Source organism: Rhineura floridana, chromosome 11 (assembly GCF_030035675.1).
Source record: "Rhineura floridana isolate rRhiFlo1 chromosome 11, rRhiFlo1.hap2, whole genome shotgun sequence".
In the NCBI taxonomy this organism is placed as follows: Eukaryota; Metazoa; Chordata; class Lepidosauria; order Squamata; family Rhineuridae; genus Rhineura; species Rhineura floridana.
The window spans coordinates 72,944,464-72,963,862 of NC_084490.1; the positions used below are offsets into that span (position 1 = coordinate 72,944,464).

General features: G+C 43.4%; 1 protein-coding gene across 2 annotated transcripts in view; it reads right to left on the bottom strand.

Moving 5' to 3' along the window:
- Nucleotides 1-19,399, bottom strand: part of COL15A1 (collagen type XV alpha 1 chain) — a 285,344-nt gene that overhangs the window by 140,969 nt on the left and 124,976 nt on the right. For both annotated transcript variants that reach the window (XM_061591221.1, XM_061591220.1), the window contains exons 6-10: nt 17,873-18,017; nt 17,437-17,555; nt 13,300-13,437; nt 10,831-10,857; nt 837-908 (exon numbers count right to left, since the gene is read on the bottom strand). In XM_061591221.1, coding sequence (XP_061447205.1) covers nt 837-908; nt 10,831-10,857; nt 13,300-13,437; nt 17,437-17,555; nt 17,873-18,017 — 501 coding nt within the window. The remainder of the gene's footprint in view (nt 1-836; nt 909-10,830; nt 10,858-13,299; nt 13,438-17,436; nt 17,556-17,872; nt 18,018-19,399) is intronic.

Genomic DNA, 19,399 nt, shown 5'->3' on the forward strand with positions numbered 1-19,399 from the left:
CCCCTAGAAGAGAAAAATCTACGAGTCATGGCTCAGAAGCCTTAGTTCTGAGTAGTTATTATATCTCTCTAAAAGAGTAGAAACTTATTGGGTGCTTGCACCATGATAACCATGGGGATGACTCAGTACTTGGCATTATACACTCAACAGGAAATGCTCTGGACCTAGTGTTTTTAACTGATCTGTAGTTTGGTGGTTTGGAGGGGGAGCCTACTTCTTGGTGGGCTTTAGAAATGCAGCAATTATCCACTTGTGAAGGCAGACCTATTAAGCTGGTCTGCCTTCAGAGGCTTATGGAATCCATAGGAATTTCCATTTGACATGACTAGAGCTCCTGTCAAGGCCCTTGTCTCACTATGGAATGGTGAGATGGAATGGGTTGTTGACACGCTAGCTTCCAAGCATCTTCCCCTGCAATATAGAGCCCAGAATACTGTGCAGTCCAATAATATAAGATCAGTTGCAGTTGTTGTGGTCTCAGAATGCAGAAAAGGTACTTGGAGTTCAGCTGCCTATGTACTCAACCCTAGCCATAAGTCTTGCTTGTGTTAAATTCCACCTAGATATATGAACCTGCTGCTGCACACTGAATTTGCTTTTGTTATGTCACTACAAACCTTTTAAAATGCATTCATGTCATCGATGTGTTATGTGGCTTCCTAGATATGTATGCTTATGTGTAGGATTATCACTCCCTCCATAGAAGAAACATGGGATTGCCGTCTAGTTAAAGATGCTGCCACGGGTAAAGGCACCTTAGAACGTATTGTTTGCATGGCCATCTTTTTCATAGCAATGGAACTCCACTGTTTCTTTTATAACAAAACAGTACCTACCTTTTCTCCTTTTTCTCCTGTAAGACCAGGATCCCCCTTTATTCCTGGAGGGCCCTGAGGCCCTGGTTTACCCTAAAAGAGAAGGTATATTAACACACACCCCTGCATTACTCTTCTTCCATGCTGAACGGCTATCATCTAAATTATTAAAGAAGTCCTTTCTCGTGAATACATATAAAATATATGTATGGGAATAATATACTGTGGATACAAGGCAATGAGTTGAGCAGAGAATTTGGCTTTTTGGATGATGACAACACCCTGCAGATCAAATACACGTTTTCTATGTATTTTAGCATGTTGAAGTCATCATAAATGCTTCAATATGTGTCCAAATCATGATCCACAATGTCCTGAAAAACCTTCCAAAGTGTTGAACTGAGACTGGAAAAGTTGCTAACATGCACAGAAGCATTCAAGGGATCTGCTGTTCAAACGATGCCCTGCCCGAAGCTGATGAATGCAGACACACTTGGTTCTGTGAGGTTTTTCTCTTTTTTATTAAAGTAATAGATCCATCAATCTATCTACACTTTCTAGGAACTACTGCCCTAACTAACACTGACTATGCTGGTCTTCACAGCCCCCATTTGTTGACTCAGGAATGAACCCCTCCCGAGCCCTTTTAAGTTGGCTTTGTTTTCGTGCATAAATGACTGCCCCTCCTCAACTCTGACTGTAGAACTTCGCCCCTCTGAAGCCTCTGAGTGTGGGGCGAGTGGGGCTGGATCTCCATCTCCCCATCTGACTAGTGGGGCTTATCTGTCTGCTCGAATGTGGGAAGCTGTGGAGCACTCAGATGGGAAACATCAGGTTGACAAGGAGGCGCCTCTGGTGCAGGCAAGGGGTGTGTGTCTTTTGGAGCAGACTTTGACAGTTCAGGTAACTCTCCAGTGGGGGGGGCAGGGAACTGGGTGAGTCATGAACTCTCCTCACAGCTTGCCCCTTCCCTCAGCTCATTGCCCCAGTCCTCAGTGTCCCCCTCATCAATGTCCCCCCTCCCATCCTGGGTCACAACATCATCCCCCCTCCCATACCGAACTTCTCCCCACCCTGGGGGTTTGGGCTTGTCCGGGTAAGCTTCATGAAACTCTCTCACCAAATCTGGCACATGCATGTCAGTTGCCACCCCCCACGATCTTTCCTCTGGACCAAACCCCATTGAATGGATCAGGTACTGCAACTTTCCCCGTCACCAACGGGAATCCAGGATCTGCTCCACTTCAGACTCCTCCTGCCCGGCGATTAGTATAGGTGGAGGCAGAGCTTTGAGTGTTTGATGGGAGTCTGGCAGCTGCTCTGGAGTTAGTAAGAAGCAATGAAAGACAGGATGGATCTTTAAAGAAGCAGCAAGATGTAGACAAAATGCCACTGGGTTGATCTGGGCCTCCACCTCAAATGGTCCCAGTCTCTGAGCCTGCAGTTTCTGTCTTGGATCTCATGTGGGCAGATATTGTGTGGACAGCCACACTGTGTCACCAACTTGTATCTCTGGGCCAGGCTGGCGGTGTTGGTCCGCCACCTGTTTGTAGTTGGCTTTCGCCCATGAAAGTTGCTCTTGCAGGAACTGCTGCATTGCCTGCAATTCTTGCATGAACTCTGCCGCCGCAGGGATGGCCAGATTACAGCTGGAGTTGGTGAAAGTGTGCGGGTGGTATCCAAAGTTAGCAAAGAACGGTGTCTGCTGAGTAGAGGCATGCACAGAATTATTATACGTGAACTCTGCCAGAGGCAGTAAGGACACCCAGTTGTCTTGCTGGTAGTTTACACAGCAGCGGAGATATTGCTCTAAGGTGGCGTTCACTCTCTCCGTCTGTCCATCTGTCTGGGGGTGGTGTGCAGATGACAGCCTTAGCTCACACTGCAGCAATTGCCATAAAGCACGCCAGAATCGAGCTGTGAACTGGGTTCCCCGGGCTGAAATCAAGCTCATGGGGAGTCCGTGGAGCCGAAAAATATGCTCTACAAATAGTTGGGCTGTCTCTCGGGCAGTTGGCAGCCTGGCACAGGGGATGAAGTGAGCCATTTTGCTGAAAGCATCTATGAGCACCAAAACAGTTGTCTTCCCATGGGAGGTGGGTAGGTCTGTGATAAAGTCTAGAGTCACCATTTCCCAGGGTCCTTCAGGCATGGGAAGAGGCCCAGCAAACCTGTAGGTCACCCTGGTGCGTGCTTTGCCCTTGTGCATGTTGGGCACAATTGGACATACTTCTTTACATCATGCTTGACCCTTAGCCACCAAATGTCCCATGTGACCACCTGCAACATTTTAAAAACCCCAAAATGTCCAGCAGTGGAGGTATCATGACACTGGTGGAGGTCTTTTGCTCACTGCTTGCCTGGAGGCATGCACAGAGTCTCATAGTGATAGAGCATCCCTCCTCTCCAAGAGAATCCTGGCGCACAACCCTGCACAGCTTGTTCCAGCTCTCACACTTGCTCCTGAGCAAACGGATCTTGCTCTTGGGCTCTGCGCAGGTCCTCATACCAAGAATCAGGGCAACCAGCAGCAACCATCTTTTCTAAAGAAATGATGTGACGTAGTTGTGTGATGGGTTGGTTTTCCTTGTACTCTGGCTTGTGGGACAAAGTATCAGCCCGGCAGTTCTGTGCCTGGGGAATGTAGTTAATATGGAAGTGGAATCTGGCAAAGAACTGTGCCCAACGCACTTGCCGCTGATTCAACTCCTGAGCCATCTGAACTCTCCAGGTTTCGGTGGCCTGTGCGAACTTCTGCTTTGTGTTGCACCCCCTCCAAGAGATGATGCCAGGTCTCAAATGCATCACGAATGGCCAGTAGTTCTTTCTCTCCCACCCTGTAGTTGCACCCAGCACTTGTCAACTTCCTGGAGGAGTATGCACAGGGTCGCAAACCCCCTCCTTTCAGGACTGGCTGTAAAAGCACCACTCTGATGGCTACATCTGAGGCATCACTCTCCACAATGAAAGATTGCTGGGGGTCTGCATGCTGGAGTATGGGCTCTGAGGAAAACAGCTGCTTCAGCTCCTCAAACGCTTGCTGCGCCGAGTCAGTCCAATGAAAGGGGCCCGTACCTTTCAGACAATCAGTAAAGGGAGCTGTCTTGTTGGAGAAGGCTGTAATGTCAGTAAGTGCCAGTAATAATTAGCAAACCCCAAAAAACACTGAGGATCCTTCTTGGTTTTGGGGGGGTGCCAAGAGAGCACACAGCACACCTTCTCCAGGTCCATCTTGACTCCTGTGGAGAGATGCAGTAGCCCAGGAAATCCAGGATGGTCAGGTCAAATCTGCACTTCTCCAGCTTGGTATACAGGTGATGCTCTCTGAGTCTCTGCAGCAGTGCCTTCACATGCGCCTTGTGCTGCTCGGGGGAGTCTGAGTAAATAAGGATGTCATTTAAATAGACTATCATGAAGCGGTCCAGGTAGTCCTGAACAATGCCATTCATGAAATTCTGGAAGATACCTGGAGCGTTCAACAAGCCAAACGGCATGACCAAGCATTCATAGTGTCCATGCCATATCTTGAAGGCAGTTTTCCACTCATCCCCCTCCTTGATTCTGACCAAACTGTAAGCTCCGCGTAAATCCAGTTTGGTGTAGATTTTAGCCGAATGTAGGCACTCTAGCATCTTGCTGGTTAAAGGTATCTGTTGGGGATGGTAATCTTGTTCAGCTCCCTGTAATCCTGACTAGGATGTAGCTCCCTGCTTTTCTTCTTGCCAAACAGCAATGGGGCGCTGGTGGGGGATTTGGACGGCCGTACGAATCCTTGCTGTAAATTAGTGTACAGGAACTCCCTCAGAGCTGCCAGTTCTGGCTCTGACAGAGAGTAGATGCACTCCGAAGAGATGCTAGACCCCAGCATTAAGTCTATGGCACAGTCATAAGGGTGGTGGGGGGGCAGCTGGTCAGTTTCCTTTTTATCAAACACATCTTTAAAGTCCGGTACTTTTTAGGCAGACTCGCCTCCTTGGGCGGGGATACAGCTGCCAGCTGGGGAAGTTTTCTCAGGAGGCAACAGTGCTGCTCACAATAGTCCAACTGAAATGTTATGGTAGCCTCTTTCAAAGAGATGACAGGATCATGCTGAGCCAACCAGGTCATGCCTAGCACCACAGGGAAATGGGGCTGGGCTGCTAGATAGAAGGACATCCTTTCCACATGCCCGGGCACTTCCACCCTCAGCAGTATAGTGGCCTTGGCGACTGCTCCAGACTTCAGTGGCTGACTGTCTATGGTCTCTGCAGACAATGGTGACTCAAGCTCCATGATTGGCATGTTGTGCTTTTTTGCAAAGTCCAAGTCCATAAAGTTGCTAGATGCACTGGAATCCACCAGAGCAAACACCTGGACCTCTTCTGCTGCAGGCAAGCCAAGGCGAACTGGGAAATGCAAGGCGGACTTTGGTGGAAGAGGCTTAACTTGAGGTCGCTGACTTGCAGTCGATCCCAGCTCTTGGACCTCTACAAGGGCTGGGATTTGGAGTTTTCCTGCACCACAGCCTTTTCCGACTTAGCTGGGCAGGACTAAGCCAGATGTCCAGCCTTCCCACAATATAGGCACAGACCCTCTTTTTGATGCTTCTCCTCCTCTGCTTCTGTCAGGTGTGGCCATGCCCCCCATCTGCTTGGCTCCACCCCTGGAGGCAACAAGGTTCCCACACTGAGGGAATGTGGGCATGTGGGAGAGGTATGAGGGGGCAGGGATCGAGCCGACTCAGCCTTGCACTCCTGATGGTGACTTTGAAGCCGGCTCTCTATCTGTAGGCACAATTGAACCAGCTCTGCGAAAGTGCTTGGCTGTGGGGTTCATGTCAACTCATCCAGATCCTCTGCACGGAGTCCTGGCAGTAAAAATACATTAATCCAAAGTCATTAAAGTCTGTTTCTTGGGCTAGAATGAGAAAGGAGTTAGTATAAGTCCCAACCGAGTTTTTCCTCTGTTTCAGGTTCGCCAGTTGGCGGGACACGGCTCCTTTCCGCTGAGGGTCTCGAAAGATCTCGGCCATGGCGTTAATGAAGGCAATATACTGGGTCAAGACAGGGTCATTCCAGAGCAACAACAGTGTAGCCCACTGGGCAGCTTCTCCCTCCAGGAGGCTGATGATGAATGCCACCTTCACTTTGTCACTGAGGAATTCTGACTGTCACATTCTCATGTAAAACTTACACTGGGCTAAGAATGTGGGGAATTGCTCTACTCTCCCTCCACAGTGGGCTGGCATTTCCACAGCACACTTGATTAAGGGTGCTGGCTGGAGCTGCACAATTCCCTGCACTTGCTCTGTGGGGATCCCCTGGTTCACTAGCGGAGTCCTTTGGAGGCACAAGGCTCCATTCTCGGCTTGCAGAGACTGGGTCTCGGTTTGAAGGCTCTGTACTGCAGTTAACAAGGTTGCCAGGGCTCTACGAAGGTCCTCCCCTGCTCTGCTGCACGCTTCCATTTCTTCCATCATGGGAACGTCAGAGGGAGAAGGTTGTGGCTTACTCAAACTGCCTGCCTTAAGCCTATGAACGCAGACGCACTCGGTTCTGTGACTTTTTCTCTTATTAAAGTAATAGATATGTCAAAAGCTTTGCAACTCATCAATCTATCTACGCTTTCTAGGAACTATTGCCCTAACTAACACTGACTATGCTGGTCTTCGCAGCCCATTATGCTGACTCAGCAATAAACCCCTCCCCTGAGCCCCTTTAAGTTGGCTTGGCTTTTGCGCATAAACGACTTCTCCTCCTCAACTCCGACCATTGAACTTTGCGCCTCTGAAGCCTCCGAGTGCAGGGTGAGGGGGACTGGATCTCCATCTCCCCATCTGACTGGTGGGGCTTATTTGTTTACTTGAACGTGGGAAGCTGTGGAGCGCTCAGATGGGAAACATCAGGTTGACAAGGAGGTGCCTCTGGTGCAGGCGAGGGGTGTGTGTCTTTTGGAGCAGACTCTGACAGTTCAGGCTGTGCTCCAACGGGGGGCAGGGGACTGGGCGCATCGTGAACACTCCTCACAGCTCACCCCCTCCCTCAGCTCATCCCCCAGTCCTCAAAGTCAATGTCCCCCTCATCATTGTCTCCCCTCCTATCCTGGGTCACAACAAATGATGATGACGCTTTATCTTGACTTCAGCAGTAGTAATATTAATGGTAGTATTAATTGGTCTGTATCAGAACCAGTGTATATGATTAATTTACTTATTTTTCATACACTATCATGCTTTTTTGGAGGAGAGAACCCCTCTACAATGCAGCTGTAGTATAACTTCTAAAAAATACAACTCCTCAGAGACAAAAATAAGTCCTCACTGTCTCTTCTCCTCCTTCTGTCAATTGCTGGAGAATTGAGACTGAGAGGGGAGGGGATGAGTGGCAGTTAGTCCAGCCAAAGAGTAAGTGCAAGAACTGGGGTTTTGGTTTTCTAGCTACAAAGTATGTCAGTATTGTACAGGGGAATTTAAGAAGCCAAAAGGTGATGGTACAGGTGATGGATGGTTCAGGTAGGATTTTCAGTGAGTAAAAGATAGGACTTCAGTGCTCTGCATAGCTCATTGCCTCTTCTGATGAGTAGTAGAAACAAAATAAGTTATGCAAACTGAGTAAACATCTATGTTGTTGTTGTTATGTGCTTTCAAGTCAATTACAACTTATTGTGACCCTATGTATCAGTGACCTCCAAGAGCATCTCTTATAAACCACCCTGTTCAGATCTTGTAAGTTCAGGTCTGTGGCTTCCTTCATAAAATCAATCCACCTCTTGTTTGGTCTTCCTCTTTTTCTACTCCCTTCTGTTGTTCCCAGCAACAGTTGTTCTAGTTTAATTTGTTCTAACACCCAGTTATTTATCTTTTTCGTGGTCCATGGTATCCACAAAGCTCTCTTCCAACACCCCATTTCAAAGGAGTTGATTTTTCTCTTACCCGCTTTTTTCACTGTCCAACTTTCACATCCATACATAGAGATCGGAAATACCATGGTCTGAATGATCCTGACTTTAGTGTTCAGTGATACATCTTTGCACTTGAGGAACTTTTCTAGTTCTGTCATAGCTGCCCTCCTCAGTCCTAGCCGCCTTCTGATTTCTTGACTATTGTCTCCATTTTGGTTAATAACTGTGTCAAGGTATTCATAATCCTTGTCAAGTTCAATATCCTCATTGTCGACTTTAAAGTTACATAAATCTTCTGTTGTCATTACTTTAGACTACTTGACATTCAGCTGTAGTCCTGCTTTCGTGCTTTCCTCTTTAACTTTCATCAGCATTCGTTTCAAATCATTACTGGTTTCTGCTAGTAGTATGGTATCGTCTGCACATCTTAAATGATTGATATTTCTCCCTCCAGTTTTCACACCTCCTTCATCTTGGTCCAATCCCGCTTTCCTTATGATATGTTCTGCATATAGATTAAACTAATAGGGTGATGGGGTGGGACGTTTAGGAGTTCTTTTTGGGGTCAAAATTTAATTTTAGAGATGCATTTGGCTGTTATTGTTACTGTTGCTCAAAAATGTGTTTGCAAGAAACAAATTATTGGCTTCACGGAATTCAATAAGTCTTTCTCCTGCTTCATTTCTATCTCCTAAGCCCCATTTCTCCACAATTCCAAGTTCTTCTCTGTTCCCTATTTTTGCATTCCAGTTCCCCATGATTATCAGAACATCATGTTTCGGTATGTGATCAATTTCTTCCTGTACTTCTGCGTAAAATCTCTCCAATTCTTCTTCTTCTGTGTTTGCCATTGGAGTGTAAACTTGGATGATGGTTATGTTCGTAGGTTTCCTGTTTAATCTCATTGATATAGCTTGCTCAGACCTTGCGTTATAGCTCCTAATTGCTTTTGCGACATCACTTCTCACTATTAAAGCAACCCCATTTCTTCTTTATTTCTCATTCCTGCATAAAATATTTTGTAATTGCCTGATTGGAAGTGTCCCATTCCCATCCATTTTAATTCACTCACGCCAGGTATTGTAATGTTGATGTGTTCCATTTCTTGGTTGACAATTTCTAACTTTCCCTGGTTCATGCTGCTCACATTCCATGTTCCTATTGTGTGCGTCGTACAGCTCCGGACTCTCCTTTCGCATCTGTGCACATCAGCCTCTGGGCTTCCTTTCGCCTTTGACCCAGCTGCGTCATTAATCACAGCGCTACTCGTACTTGTCCTTTGTTCTTCCCCTGTAGCTCGGTGAGTGCCACCTGACCTGGGGCTCTCATCTTCCAGCACTATCTCGTGTTGCATTTTAGATACTCCCTTCATAGGGTTTTCATGGTAAGAGGTATTCAGAGGTGGTTTACCATTGCCTTCCTCTGAGTCTGGATGCATCTTATTCTGGTGTCTCAGCTTTGACCATTCTGCCTTGGGTGCCCCTGCTAGGAGCCTAGCCTCTTGGTCCAGACTCCTGAGGGCATTGCTCTCAGCTTCTTCAACACTCTCAAACCCCCTCACCACGTTGTGTGCATCCTAGAGGAGGATACATCCATAGAGAACAAAATTTGGATTTCCTAGGTACAGACTTCTGATTTATTTATTTTTAATGATACAACATATATACTCTTGCCCAATAGCACATCTCATTTGCATAATCTGTATAGAAAATGGGAAATCTCAAATTAAAATGCTGGAATAACAACAAGGATTTCCAGAACAGTTACAATTGCCATCTATAAACAGAAACAGTTAAAAATACAAAGCAAAGATTAGATGTTATGCTCAACATCAAGGGCACATTCCAGCCAAAGTTAAGCACTTCTACATTCAAGGTTCTTGCATTAATTTTCAAGGCCCTTAACAACTTGGGTTCAGGATACCTTAAGGACGTCTGGATTCCATATATCACTGAGATCTTGGTGGGAGTCACTGTTGACAGCCCCCCATGGCTCAGATGCATGGCTTGTACCCACTAGGAGCTGTAGGCCCAATTCTATGGAACTCCTTCCTGGCTGAGATCAGAAAGACCCCTTTCCTCTTGAACTCCTTAATGAAGACCTTTTTTATTTCAGCAGACATTTTAAGTACATGTTCTGATTTTATGGTTAGTTTTAACTGATTTTATTTTTATTGTATCTTTTTAACATTACTGTACACTCCTTAGAAACTAGGGTGTTAAATAGTATACAATTTTTGAAATAAATAAATATAACAGAGAAGTTGCCATTTACTCGTCGAGGAAAAGTAGACCACTGAACATTAGGGTATTGTTGGCATGAGGGTGGAGGGGGAACCTGTTTTCCACTCTCATAATTAGATATCACAGGACAGGATGATGCTCACTGGCTTTGATGGCTTTAAAAGGGGATTAGATAAATTCATGGAGGAAAGAACTTATCAATAGCTATTACCCATGATAAATAGCAACTCCATATTCAGTGACAGCCTTTCTCTGGAATTCCAGTTGCTTGGGAGCAAACAATGGGAAAGGGCTGTTGTCTTTGCCCTGCCCATGGAATTCCTGGAGGCATCTAGCTGGCTCTTGGTAGAAACCAAGTGCTGGACTAGATTGAACCTAGGGATGGAAGGATCTGTCAATCTAGATACTATGCATTTTGCATTTTTCCAGTCTTAAATTCAGTTCTCCACATTTCTGTAGCAATTTGTAAATTTTTCTTTAAAAAATCACCATGAAAGTTCTTCAGCATTTTCATGCAAATTTCTTCTAATAAACACATTTTTGTATGCAGTTTTGACTAATGTATACATTTTTGCAAGCAATCTCTCCTATTATAATGCATTTTAATGTTATTTTCACAAATATATTCATGTTTATATACACTTCCCCCTAATATATGAATGTTGTAAATGCTGTTTGATTGGATAATTGCATTGCAAAATCTGGATATGTGTGAATTTTGAAGGGTGACTGTGTGTTTCAGTTCTCATTGTTTTTCAGAAAGTGCAAAATCTGATTGATTTGGCTTTAAATGCGAAGAGAATTAAATTTCTCCCCTGCCACTATTTGAAGCTTTAGCTTGATGCACATTCAATGCTGGATACTTTTAGAGCGTCATACATAACGTAACTTACTGGTAATCCATCCTTGCCAGGAATGCCCTGAAAGAGAAACAAAAACAAACTTCACAAAGCCCATTTGAAAAGTGGAATAAAATCAATCAGTACTAACCAGCTTTTTATACTGTGATGTAATTATGTTTAAATTAGATAAGAACTCGATAGCATTATATACTTTATTTTATTTAAAAATGGTACTCAGGACTGAGGCTGAATAAATAGTCTTAGGCAGCAAAAGTTCTAGTAAGAGGCAGACTAGCAGATATCTGTTTTAGGCCACCTGACCGAAAGCCTCAGGATTCCTATGGCTATGCTAACACATCGGCAAAAGGTGGAACTGCTCCAGGTCCCCAACAATTCTGAAACAGGAGCCAATATCGAAGGTAGCTTCTATTCATTTTATTGGCCGCAACCTGTGTTAAACAAGAATTATTTCCTGACACAGGTAATGCTGGTCACCCAGTCACTCAGGCTTCCTCAGAACAAATTAGCAACCTATACAGTAGGGGCCCGCTTTCCAGTGCTCCGCTTTGCAGCATTCCGATACAGCGGTTGTCAATTGCAGAAAGGCCCCGCTCCTACAGCGCTTGTTCCACTTTTACGGCATTTTTCGGGCATCAGGTGCCATTTTAGACAATGTTAGTCAATGCGTTCCGCTTTACGGCGGATTTCGCTTTACGGCAGCGGTCCAGAACAGAACCTGCCGTATGAGCAGGGCCCTGCTGTAGTAGCTCTGGCTGTTGCTGACACAAGTCAGGGTAAGTTTTGTAGCTGCCTTTTCCTCTGGCTTACACATGCCAGTCTAAAGTGCTGCTTTGATTATATATTTGCCAAACATGCTCAAGAGAAGCCTGCTGTGTGCAAGAAGGCAATCTGTGTTATTTTATTGCTGGTAGAAGGGCTTCAAACAGAGGAAACTGTTGAACAGAAATATCTCTCATGGGCATACCTCTAGATACTTGTCTTTGTGAGAACCTATATGCCACCCTGGGCTTCTGCTGAGAGAAAGGGCGGGATATATATCTAATAAATAATAATAATAATAATAACCTCAAAAAAGGTAATTATTTAAGCAACCCTGTCCCCCACCCACCAGACTTTGAGAAGTCTGCCACTTCTCAAAATTACTTATATTAGCCACTTTGGTTTTTTGATTGTTACTCCATAAAACCTTTGATTTTAGCCATTTTTTTTCCAGCAGGGTTCCTGGTGGTAGAAAGACATCTTTTGAAGAAGTGGCTTCGGGGGTAGGGGTTTGTTCTCCTTCCATGTTCATGCTGCAGTTCAAATCACACATATCCCACTTTGTAATGAATCAGGAAGGCCAGGCTGGATTTTGCCACCATCATATGTAGTTGCACCTTGAGAAGTGCCACTGAGTTTTAAAAACATTTTCAGCACACTTCTGAAAACTTAATCTTTTTTTAAAAAAGAGCTGAACTATATCATATATGAGCTGAATGAGATTAGACAAGAGAGGGCAGATGACGATATCTAAAGGAAGCCAGCAACACTGGAAGGAGAGCTATGGAGGCAGCAGTGGCAAATGCAGCTGATGACAGCTAGGAGACCTGGGGGACTGTTCTTTAAATATTGGGCTTCATGTGAATGCAAGTAGGCTGGCTGCTCATCCATCTAAAAGAATTCTAGGGTCTGTTCACCAAGGGGTAACAGTATGGCTTCTTTCTCCTGAAGCATGAAAATGAGGGGGTGGTTCCATTTTTGTTCAACAGAGGTGTCACATTTGAGGAAGAAAGCATAATGCCAAACAAAAATCTTTCATACGTAATCTCCAGATTTCAAATACGGTATGTCAGGCACCATAGGTCTCAAACTATGAGCCCTAGAGGTCAGGACCAGCTCCTTACCTACTGCACCACCAAAACAGTCCCACTGCATCCTTCAGTTTACTCCTCAGTACCCCCTTTTTCATGGAGAAAGAATCAAGGGATGGTCATAACTAATAAATGATCATCAAAATGTGTTCATTTTAATTAGTGTCAAAACGTTCTTCCCCCTTCTAGAATTTTTCAGCACGTGTTATAAACACATTCACATAGATCCAGTACTGTTCTTCTTCTTGGCATCCTTTACTTAACTGCCCTCACTACCCACAGCCCCTTTTGCCCGCACTGCCATTTAATCTCATTGGTTGTGGTAACTCACATCATTTTCTCAAAATTGACATCACAATGATATGGTGACTTCACAGACATGCAAAAGCAAAATGACATGGGTTGCCACAGTCAACAGGATTTAGCAACATTGTAGACAAATGAGACCAAAGAAAATGAGGGCAAAAAGAAAAAAAGGGCTAAAAAGAAGTAGCAGACAGGAAATAACATGAATAACACTGGATCAATGAGAATGTGCATCAATGTGAGTATTTTTACTAGCTTTTTTCCCTGTGTCTAATTATGCTGCTTCACAAAACCAGAGAATGTTCTGGACACCTCTAGTGTTTGGTAAGAATGCAATACTCACAAGTTTACCATCCTGTCCAGGTTTCCCAGGAAGCCCAGGTGGTCCTCTAGTGCCAGGTTGTGCTTGTTCCAGTCCTGCTTCTCCTGGTCCTCCTGATGGTCCTTCCTTTCCCTTTTGACCTTTTTCACCTTTTTGGCCCTTCAGGTAGAACATATACAATTAGGGCTATAATACAAAGCTTATTTGTTTGGAGCTCATCCCAGTTAGAATAAAATGGAGTTGACTTCTGAATAAACATGGTTAGCACTGGATGGGGAAGATCTTTTTTTCCCACATCTTAAGGTATAACTGAAATTAAATATACCATCTTAAAATACATTATTGGGAGAGAAGAAATTGATATTCTCTCTCTATCGAAATCAGTAATCAAATATTAGAATCACAGGTCCATAGAGCTAAAAGGAGACAAAGAGACATCCCATTTACTCATCATCCACACTAACAAAACACCTCTAACAGATGATCTCATCATGACACTATTGCATCACAAACATACCAGCTACAGGTGACACCATGGGGGCAGGAAGGCGGGGGAGAGAGAAATATGAGAGCAAGAATTGATGTCTGAATTATGCAACTACTTTTTAAAATGTTCACCCTAGCAGGGGGTGGGATAGGCCATCTGGACTCTGCTTCAAGTAGCAACGTCTCTCAGGCTGGTGATGGCGAAGAGAAACTGCACTGCAGGAGACGTTGTCTCTGAGTCAAGGAGCAACTTTATTATTATTATTAGCAAAAAGCAACCAAATGGCTTACAGTAAAAATAAAGGTCAGTTCACACTGCCTAATTCTTCCATGCTCTCATGTATGCAGGCAAGAGACCACACAGATAAAGGGTTGTATGAAGCAGACTATGGCTGCATACACACAACATTTCATTCTAGGAAGTTTTTATAGAAATCATTAAGTACCACATGGCTTGGCCTATTAGGAACATAGGAACACAGGAAGCTGCCTCAGTATGAGTCAGACCATTGGTCCATCTAGCTCAGTATTGTCTACACTGGCTGGCAACAGCTATCCAGGGTTTCAAGCAGGGGTCTCTCCCAGCCCTACCTGGAGATGCCGGGGATTGAACTTGGGGCCCTCTGCATACAAGCCAGAAGCTCTATGAGTGAGCTATGTCCCTTGCCCAATTATGGCTTGTTGCTGTTGAGTCTTCCTTGCTAGCATGACAAGTGAAAATGTAGTTTCCTTCTTTAGTAAGAAGTGCAGCATGTATGTTTGATTATACAGGGTTCCCATCTGACATTCACAGGCCTAAGGTCTCAGATCCAATGCAAGTTCAAGTCCTGACTGATTGCCCATGCCAGAGATCGTCGTGATGTACTCCTCACTAGGGCCATGACAAGTGCTGATGACTGCTGAACAGATCACCGATTAATTCGATCCACTATGGCCATTAATATTGTTCCTCAACGTAGGTTCCAAGGAAGAAAACCAAGGCATAAAATGAACATCCACGCCCTTCAAGATTTTATTAAGTAAGCTTGCTTTCAAACAACTCTCAAGAAACATCTCCCTCCCTCCCTTAAAACATCAAGGAACACTGGATTAAACTGTAGACATCCATTATTGCAGCTTGTGAACAAACTGTTGGATACCAAACTAAGAAACATCAGGATTGGTTTGATGAGAATGATAGTGAGATTGAACAAATCATTGACAAGAAAAGGAAAGCCTTCCAGATATGACAGAAAGACATTAACTGTGCTGCTAAGAAACGCATCTCTGCCAGTGCAAAGGCTGAGATCCAAAGAAGAACTAGAGAACTTAAGAACACCTGGTGGATAAAGGAAGCTCAAGAAATCCAGCATTTTGCAGATGCTCATGTTGTATGGGGCTTTTTTAATGCCACAAAGGCCATCTATGGACCAACAAATTATGGTACAAATCCCTTACATTCAGTGGATGGTACCAAACTTCTTAAGAATAAAGTGTCTATTGCACTGTGATGGAAAGAGCATTACCACAACCTCCTTAATTGTAACTCTATTGTGGCTGGTGAGTTCTTCTTGCAAATTCCACAACAAACTAGAGACGAGCTTCCAGTATCTCCTAATTTGGATAAAGTCAGTAAAGTCATTAATCAAATGAAGAATAACAAAGCTAGTGGACCTGATGGGATTCCTGCTGAAGTCTTTAAAGAACGTGGGCCTGAACTTACACAACAACTTCATAAGCTCATCAAAAACATCTGGATGAGGGAGGAGATCATGGAAGACTTTATGGATGCCATAACTGTCACCATTTTTAATAAGGGTGATAGAACAGATTGTGGGAACTATTGAGGCATTTCTTTTCTTGCAAGAATCCTTGCAAATTGCCTCCTACCTATCTCAGAAGATGTCCTCCCTGAATCCCAAAATGGTTTCCGCCCTTCCAGGGGAACAGTGGACATGATCTTTGCTGCATGACAGCTTCAAGAAAAATGCTGGGAGCAGAATCGACCTTTATATATGGCGTTTATTGATCTGACTAAGGCCTTTGATACTGTGAATAGAACCACTCTGTGGACCATCCTTCTGAAAACTGGATGCCCTGATAAATTTGTGAATATTTTGCAACTCCTTCATGACAACATGACAGCGACAATTTTGGATAACAATGGCTTTCACAGCGATCCATTCAGAGTTGGATCAGGTGTAAAACAGGGATATGTCATTGCTCTAACCTTATTTGCTATCTTCATTGCTATGATTCTACACCTTATTGAGGGGGAACTTCCTACTGGTGTGGAAATCATATATCGAACAGATGGAAAGTGTTTTGATCTCAGTAGGCTGAAAGCAAAAGTAAGGTAATATCAACCTCTGTCATAGAACTTCAATATGCCGATGATAATGTAGTCTCCGCACATTCAGAGAAAGATCTTCAAACTATCCTAAATGTCTTTGCAGAAGCATATGGAAAGCTTGGGCTCTCACTTAACACAAAAAAAACCCAAAGTGCTTCATCAACAGGTGCACCATCAATCCAGCTTAGTGGTGCGGCACTGGAGAACATTGATCACTTTTCCTATCTTGGCAGCTATCTCTCTGTAAAAGCTGACATTGATGCTGAATATCATCTGAGCTCTGTGAGTGCTGCATTCTCCCAAATGAAGCGTAGAGTGTTTGAGGATCAGGATATTCACAGGGAGGCCAAAATGCTTATTTATAAAGCCATTGTACTACCGATCTTACTCTACACTTGTGAAACATGGACCATTTATAAATGCCACTTCCAACTTCTTGAAAGATTCCACCAGCGCTGCCTCCGGAAAATTCTGCAAATTACTTGGGAAGACAGATGGACTAATGTTTGCCGCCTGGGCTCCTGCTGGGAGGAAGGGCGGGATATAAATCAAATAATAAAATAAATAAATAATGTTAGCATTTTGGAAGAAGCAATGGCTACCAGTGTTGAAACAATGATCATTCAACATCAACTTCGCTGGACTGGCCATGTTGTTTGAATGCCTGATCACCATCTTCCAAAACAGCTACTTTAATCCCAATTTAAGGATGGAAAATGGAAAATCGGTGGACAGCAAAAGAGGTTTAAAGATGTTCTTAAAGCTAATCTAAAAAAAATGTAACATGAGCATCGAGAACTGGGAAGCTTTGGCCCCTGAGCATCCCAACTGGAGGTCAGCTATTATCAGGGAGAAAGTGGAAGGCACGTTAAGCAAATCGTCATTATGACTGTCTTTCATCTGGAAACCTACATCCTCACTGTGGGAGGCTATGTGGATCAAGAATTGGCCTCCACATTCATTTACAGACCCACCGTTAAAAACCTTATCTTGGAAGACAATCTTACTTGGCCACGAGTGATCACCAATTAAATGAATGAATGATGCTTGCAGGTGGCCTGAGTGTACAGCCTCTGTATATGTACAGAGTAATGTATGTGCATGCATAATTGTGTGAAAAAATGTTGGTAGTGTGAACCTGTCCTGGCATGTTGCATTCCATGGAAAAGGCAGCTAATTCCCCACTCCATCCCCTCCCACAAAAAATTCCAAGGACATTTCTTAGAGCACAACCCTATATATGCCCACTCAAAGTTGAGTCCGATTGAGTTTAATGGCTCTAACTCCCAAATAAGTGGATATAGGATTGCAGACTTACTAATATATGATACCATACTCACCTTTTCTCTGCCTGTAACTTGCAGAACACCATCAAAAGGTTCAGGAGTTGTTTTTAATATTTCCTGAGCTATAGTGGTAGATTCATTTTCCTGTTTACTAATTTCTGTAGTGGTTAAACCTAAAAAAGGTAGAAATTGAATACTACATAAAAATATACAAGACTACATAATAAAATAACAACTGTCAGGAAGGAGATGATACACAGGAAGGTAAATAAGATTATGTTAATTTGGTTCATAAGGGGTAAAGTACAGAAAAAGATGACAGCAAATGAAAATACTAAAAGAGAAAGCTAAAGAATTCTAAGCTGAAAGCAACTGTTAAAAAGAAAAAGGAAGTATTTAAGTAAAATGATTATAAAACTTTGAACGATTATTATACTGCAACTAAACTAACATAGTCTTATTCAAGAAAAGAGATTAAAATATATAGTGCCTTGCTCTTTGACTTTAGTTGGGCCCAATGTTTCTTCTAAGAGATGATGTCCTGAGAAATCCATCTCTTCAGAATGAGGTGGCATGGTGGGTGGTGCTCCAACTGGTCCTGCAGTAGTTTCTTCAGATAAATTCCGTAACAATTGCTAGACAAGAATGCAAGCAAACATTTTCTGGACGTTATTACATGGAAAAGACATTGCTGTGTGAGGTAGAGTATGAATGAGTGTGCCATGGTCCATTTCAAAGCTTGACATTCAATATATGTTTGGATCTGAATAACAGGGCCATTTTTTCTTAATATTGCCTAATCCTCATCAATACATTGCTGTTAGCAGATAGGGACCACCATTGATAAGCAGAGCCGTTGCTACCAAACAATATTTTAGTCACTTTGTAATTTCTGTTTTAGCTAGTTAATCACTTGTCTTTCTCTTTTTGAGTTAACCCTCCTCTAATTTTTATCCCCAGCAGCACTCCGCTCATTCACTTTGATACAGTCAAATTGCTTTTCTAGTAGAAACATGCAGAATGCATGGAAGTCCTAATCTATTTGAAAGCTTTGTGGTCACTTCACACTTCTTAATGCGTCCACCCTACATTCAGTAGGGAAAAGCAGCTAGCCTTGGGCTCCTGAACAAGCATCCTGCATGGACATGTGTAGTGTGAACCGTGGCTTATATCTGAACTTTCCTATGCAAGTAGGCCCTACCTATAAGATCAGTCCATTAACACCACTCCACACCTCAGAAAAGGATAGCTCATTTGAGCAAGACCCACTTTTACATGAATGGATGTATATAGGTCTTAGTTCACATTGAACAAGCTGCCAAGGCTTTCCCACACCCCACTATACACAGGATATACACACCAAGGTGATGAGTTAACTGGCCCTTTGTCTATTTGAACAATCTCATACAGATAAGAGATGCATGACAAGACAAAGCAACATGAAATAAAATGGAATAAAGATCAATGGTTTGACATAACCTAGACATCATGCAAGCTTTTAGTTTGGCTCCAAACACTCATGTATGAACAAGAAGGTACAAAGCTGGAATTGCATTTCAAATATCCCGTTGACCCAATAAACTCTATCATCTTGTATAAGTTTGGAGATAGATTATAGATTTTTCAGAGAGTTGAAGATATGGTAGAACCATCATTAGCTATTTTTTCTGTCCCTCTACTTTATCTGAACATACAGAAACAATATAAAAACCTGCAAAGCCACTTTGAACAGATAAAATAGCATCGTATGAATTAAAGTCTAATCTAATATTCCATGACCAAAAGATGATATTATTGAAGATATTGAAACGGTGCATGGGTGTGCTTTTTGTCTTCCTGTCCTCAGCATTTACATAATACTAATAAAAGGCCCATCTGCATGACAGACTAGCCTAGTCATCTTCCAGAAAAAGATATAATGAAATACATAATCAAAAGTGTGTAAAATGGTGGGTGTGGTTGGCAAATGCCTATGGAGCTAACATTTCTGTCATTTCACTCTTCACTCTTCCAATAA